The sequence below is a fragment of the Salvelinus namaycush genome, chromosome 13 (assembly GCF_016432855.1).
Source record: "Salvelinus namaycush isolate Seneca chromosome 13, SaNama_1.0, whole genome shotgun sequence".
In the NCBI taxonomy this organism is placed as follows: Eukaryota; Metazoa; Chordata; class Actinopteri; order Salmoniformes; family Salmonidae; genus Salvelinus; species Salvelinus namaycush.
Window position 1 is genome coordinate 18,403,596 of NC_052319.1, and position 6,000 is coordinate 18,409,595.

Sequence of the window (6,000 nt, forward strand, 5' to 3'; positions counted from 1 at the left end):
TTTGCAGCAATTTGACTATGAAGGCCTGATTCACGTAGTCTCATCTGAACAGTTGATGTTGAGATGTGTCTGTTACTTGAACTCTGTGAAGCATTTATTTGGGCTGTAATTTCTGAGGCTGGTATCTCTAATGAACTTATCCTCTGCAGCAGAGGTAACTCTGGGTCTTCCTTTCCTGTGGTGGTCCTCATGAGAGCCAGTTTCATCATAGCGCTTGATGGTTTTTGCGACTGCACTTGAAGAAACTTTCAAAGTCTTGACATTTTCTGGATGGACTGACCTTCATGTCTTAAAGTAATGATGGACTGTCGTTTCTCTTTGCTTATTTGAGCTGTTCTTGCCATAATATGGACTTGGTCTTTTACAAAATATGGCTATCTTCTGTATACCACCCCTACCTTGTCTCAACACAACTGATTGGCTCAAACGCATTAAGAAGGAAAGAAATTCCACAAATTAACTTTTAACAAGGCACACCTGTTAATTGAAATGCATTCCAGGTGACCTCATGATGCTGGTTGAGAGAATGCCAAGAGTGTGCAAAGCTGTCATCAAGGCAAAGGGTGGCTACTTTGAAGAATCTCAAATCCAAAATATATTTACATTTGTTTAATAGTTTTTTGGTTACTACATGATTCCATATGTGTTATTTCATAGTTTTGATGTCTTCACTATTATTCTACAATGTAGAAAATAGTAAAGATAAAGAGAAACCCTTGAATTAGTAGGTGTGTCCAAACTTTTGACAGGTACTGTATATCTGGGGAAGGGTATAAAACAATTGAGAGTGTTGAAAGTTTCCAAGAGCACAGTGGTCTCCATGATTGGGAAATAGAAAAATATGGATATACCCAGACTCTGCCTAGAACTGGCTGTCCGACTAAATTGAGTAACCGGGCAAGAAGGACCTTGGTCAGGGAGGTGACCAAGAACCCAATGACCACTCTGCCAGAACTATAAGTTCCTTGGCTGAGATGGGAGAACCTGCCAGAAGGACAGCAGTCTCTACAGCAGCGATCATCAATTAGATTCAGCCACAGGCTGAATGGTCGGGGGGACGGAACATAATTACAAATAATTTGTAGACTGCAAATTGACCACAAGCAGCCCAAACAGATATAATATTTGACTAAAACCAAATCATTTCAAAACGTGTATTTGTATATGATCACATGTCTTTCATACGTGGGAATACTTGGGAAAAGATTTCCAAAATTAAATCAATTGGAGCTGATTTCCTGGTGTTTTATAGTCTTTTATGTTTAACTAAGAAAATATAAATATATTTTGCTCAGAAAACTTGGGGGCACACGTAAAACACCCTGCAGCAACCCTGCTCTACAGCATTTCACCAAACTGGGCTTTATGGGAGAGTGGCCAGACGGAAGCAACTACTGAGAAAAAGACACAAGTGTCACGTTCTGACCTTAGTTCCTTTTTTATGTCTTCATTTTAGTTTGGTCAGGGCGTGAGTCTATGTTGTTTTTTCTATGTTTTGTTCTGTTGTTCTATTTCTATGTGTTTGGCCTAGTATGGTTCTCAATCAGAGGCAGGTGTTAGTCGTTGTCTCTGATTGGGAGCCATATTTAGGTAGCCTGTTTTGTGTTTTGTGGGTGGTTGTTTCCTGTGTCTGTACCATACGGGACTGTTTTGATTTTCGTTTGTTCTTTCACTTTGTTATTTTGTATTTTTGTAGTGTTCAGTTTTACATATTAAAATGGACGCTTACCACGCTGCACATTGGTCCGATATCTCTTACTCCTCGTCAGAAGAAGAGGAAAGTCGTTACAACAAGACAGCACACCTGGAGTTTGCAAAAAGGCACGTGAAAGATTCTGTGGTCTGATGAGACAAAAATGTAACTATTTGGCCTGAATGCAAAGCGCTATGCCTGGAGAAAACCAGGCACAGCTCATCACCAGTCTAACACCATCCCTACTGTGAAACATCATGGTGGCAGCATCATGCTATGGGGATGCTTTTCAGTGGCAGGGACTGGGAGACTGGTAAGGATAGAAGGAACAATGAATGGAGCCAAATACAGGTAAATGAGAACCTGCTTCAGAGTGCAAATGGCCTTAGACTGGGGCTAAGATTTATGTTCCAACAGGACAATGACCCCAAGCATACAGCCAAAGCAACACTGGAATGGCTTCAGAACAATATTTTTTTTTTCAATGTTTGATTTGATTTATTTAACCTTTATTGAACTAGGCAAATCAGTTAAGAACAAATTCTTATTTACAATGACGGCCTACCAAAAGGCAAAAGGCTTCCTGTGGGGACGGGGGCCTTGGATTTAAAAAATTAAATAAATACAATATAAATATACGACAAAACACACATCACAACAAGAGAGCAACACAACACTACATAAAGAGAGAACTAAGACAGCAACATGGCAAGGCAGCAACACATGACAACACAGCATGGTAGCAACACGACATGGTAGCAGCACAAAACATGGTACAAACATTATTGGGCACAGACAACAGCACAAAGGGCAAGAAGGTAGAGAAAACAATACATCACACAAAGCAGCCACAACTTTCAGTAAGAGTGTCCATGGTTGAGTCTTTGGATGAAGAGATTGAGATAAAACTGTCCGGTTTGAGTGTTTGTTGCAGCTCGTTCCAGTCGCTAGCTGCAGCGAACTGAAAAGATAAGCTAGGAACGATCCATTTCCTCCGATAGTTCCGACAATGCAGTAATAACCAACGAGTAATCTAACCTAACAATTCCACAACTACTACCTTATACACACAAGTGTAAAGGGATAAAGAATATGTACATAAAGATATATGAATGAGTGATGGTACAGAACGGCATAGGCAAGATGCAGTAGATGGTATCGAGTACAGTATATACATATGAGATGAGTAATGTAGGGTATGTAAACATAAAAGTGGCATAGTTTAAAGTGGCTAGTGATACATGTATTACATAAAGATGGCAAGATGCAGTAGATGATATAGAGTACAGTATATACATATACATATGAGATGAGTAATGTAGGGTATGTAAACATTATATTAAGTGGCATTGTTTAAAGTGGCTAGTGATACATTTTTGATCAATTTCCATCCATTTCCATTATTAAAGTGAGCTGGAGTTTAGTCAGTATGTTGGCAGCAGCCACTCAATGTTAGTGGTGGCTGTTTAACAGTCTGATGGCCTTGAGATAGAAGCTGTTTTTCAGTCTCTCGGTCCCTGCTTTGATGCACCTGTACTGACCTCGCCTTCTGGATGATAGCGGGGTGAACAGGCAGTGGCTCGGGTGGTTGTTGTCCTTGATGATCTTTATGGCCTTCCTGTGACATCGGGTGGTGTAGGTGTCCTGGAGGGCAGGTAGTAAGGCCGTAAGTCTGTCATGGATAAATGTCAGAGGAGAGAATAGGAGCTTGCTCATATTTCTATTCCCTGTAGGAGATCTAATTTTACACTCCTTCTTCCTGTCTCTCAACCCTACCTCTCTCTCCCCCACTTTCCTTCACTGTGTATGTACCTCTCTCTCTTCCTCCCAGTCTCTCTCTCTCATCTCCCTGCTCTCTGTTGCCCCTATCTATACTTTGTTCTTGCTGTTCAATTTTTTTTTAGGAATGATTTCATTTGTTCCTAGATATTGTTTATTCCTGTCCATATGTCTGCTGCCACTGTACTGTTGTATTCTTTTTGCCAAGTCAGTATTGCAAAATAGAAAGTATTGTCATCTTAATAACCTACCTGGTTAAATAGAGGTCATATGTTATCAGTGGTGGAAAAAGTACTCAATTGTCATACTTGAGTAAAAGTAAAGATACCTTAATAGAAAATGACTCAAGAAAAAGAGAGTCACCCAGTAAAATATTACTAGAGTAAAAGTCTAAAAGTATTTGGTTTTAAATATACTATATATTAAATGTAATATATAAGTATAAAAAGTAAATGGAATTGCTAAAATGTACTTAAGTATCAAAATTAAAAGTATAAACCATTTCAAATTCCTTATATTAAGCAAACCAGACGGCACAATTTTATTTTTAGATTTTTATTGACGGATAGCCAGGGGCAGGCACACTCCAACACTCAGACATCATTTACAAACTAAGCATTTGTGTTTAGTGAGTCCGCCAGATCAGAGGCAGTAGGGATGACCAGGGATGTTCTCTTGATAAGTGTGTGAAATGGACAATTTTTCTATCAAAATGTAACAAATAATTTTGGCTGTCAGGTGAAAATGTATGGAGTAAAAAGTACATTATTTTCTTTAGGACAGTGGTGAAGTAAAAGTAAAAGTTGCCAAAAATATAAGTAGTAAAGTACAGATACACCAAAAAACATATTTTAGTAAAAATGTAGTATTTTTACTTAAGTACTTTAAACCACTGTATGTTACTGTACATCTGAAGGTGATTAGCATGCATGGATATAATGTATGTCTGGCTTGGAAGATGGGCCCGATGGTCTGCCTTTACTCGATGTATCACTCTCCCACTGGGGGAAAGTTCTAGCTGGGACTGGGTTGTTGGTGGGAGCAAGGCGGGGGTAAAAGGGGGTTGGAGGGAACAGGACTCATTGGTTGTGTAAGGGAAACCTGGGGATTATAAAAAGGTCCTAGCTATGCCAGACGTTCCATGCCAGGGAGGATGTGGGTATAAATAATAGGCCATGTTGCGGGCATGCTCTGAGGAAAGGGGGAGAGGAGGCCCTTCAATCAGAGACCTGTCAGGAAGAGGGGAGGGTGTGTGTGTGCTTTTGAGAGTGTGTGTTTTTATGTATGGTGTGGACCCTCTGTCATTACCATGAATCATTACTCTCAATCATGACAGGACTGGACAGACACCGGGGTGGCCAGAAGAGGACTGGCCACCCCTCATAGCCTGGTTTTGGCCTTTTCTAGGGAGTTTTTCCTAGCCACCGTGCTTCTACACCTGCATTGCTTGCTGTTTGGGGTTTTAGACTGGGTTTCTGTACAGCACTTTGAGATATCAGCTGATGTAAGAAGGGCTATATAAATACATTTGATTTGATTTGAAGGAGCACTCTCACTCACTCACTCACTCACTCACTCACTCACTCACTCACTCACTCACTCACTCACTCACACACACACACACACACACACACACACACACACTCACACACACACTTTCCTTAACCCTAACCATACATAATTTGCATTTAGAACCCACACTTCAGAGCCCCTTACCTTCCTATATGTCTATTCAAATATGTAGGTTATCATTTACCCTCATTATGAAATACATTTTAGTCATTCAGCAGATGCTCTTATCCAGAGCGACTTACAGGAGCAATTAGGGTTAAGTGCCTTGCTCAAGGGCACATCGAAATATGTTTCACCTAGTCGGCTCTGGGATTCAAACCAGCAACCTTTCAGTTACCGGCCCAATGCTCTTAACTGCTAGGCTACCTGCCGCACAACAGTGTGAACCTTGTCCGCATTCGCTTGATTTTACCTCCCTCTCTCTCTTTGTCTCTCCCTACAGACCTTATGGTGAGCTCACCAACTGCACCTACCTGATCGCCCTGAAGATGGACTGTTTCTGGCCCAACCGGCAGGTGGACGAGTTCTTCATCCGCATCCACAAGCAGTACTTCCACGACTGCTCCCTGTCGGGACGGCAGCTGCGTGATCCGCCCAACCATATCCTTGGGCCATTCATTGTGGTGCCCATCCTTGTCACGCTGCTCATGACTGCCCTAGTGGTGTGGAGGAGCAAACGCAGCGAAGGCATTGTGTAACCGGGGCCAACCCCAAGCTCCAGGCCCCCAGCCAGGGGAGAAGAGGTCTAGAGGAGGCCCCCTTCACCCTCCACCCAGGACGGAGACAGGTATACATAACGCTGCTGCTGCTACTACAGAACAGACATCACGGACCAGGCAAGGGACTGGGAGGACTATCAAAGCCTGTATCAAGGACAACATTACAGACCATCTATGTTACTGTCACTCTGTTGGAGTTGACACTGAGCTACAGCAACAGGATATAGGAAAGGACAC

At 41.8% G+C, this 6,000-nt stretch overlaps 1 protein-coding gene across 1 annotated transcript in view; it reads left to right on the top strand.

Annotated features, from left to right (window-relative positions):
- LOC120057802 (receptor activity-modifying protein 1-like) overlaps nucleotides 1-5,742 on the top strand; it is a 29,399-nt gene extending 23,657 nt beyond the window's left edge. Inside the window, exon 3 of the mRNA XM_039006268.1 lies at nucleotides 5,487-5,742. Within this exon, the coding sequence (XP_038862196.1) occupies nucleotides 5,487-5,742 (256 nt within the window). The remainder of the gene's footprint in view (nucleotides 1-5,486) is intronic.
- Nucleotides 5,743-6,000: the final 258 nt, after the last annotated feature.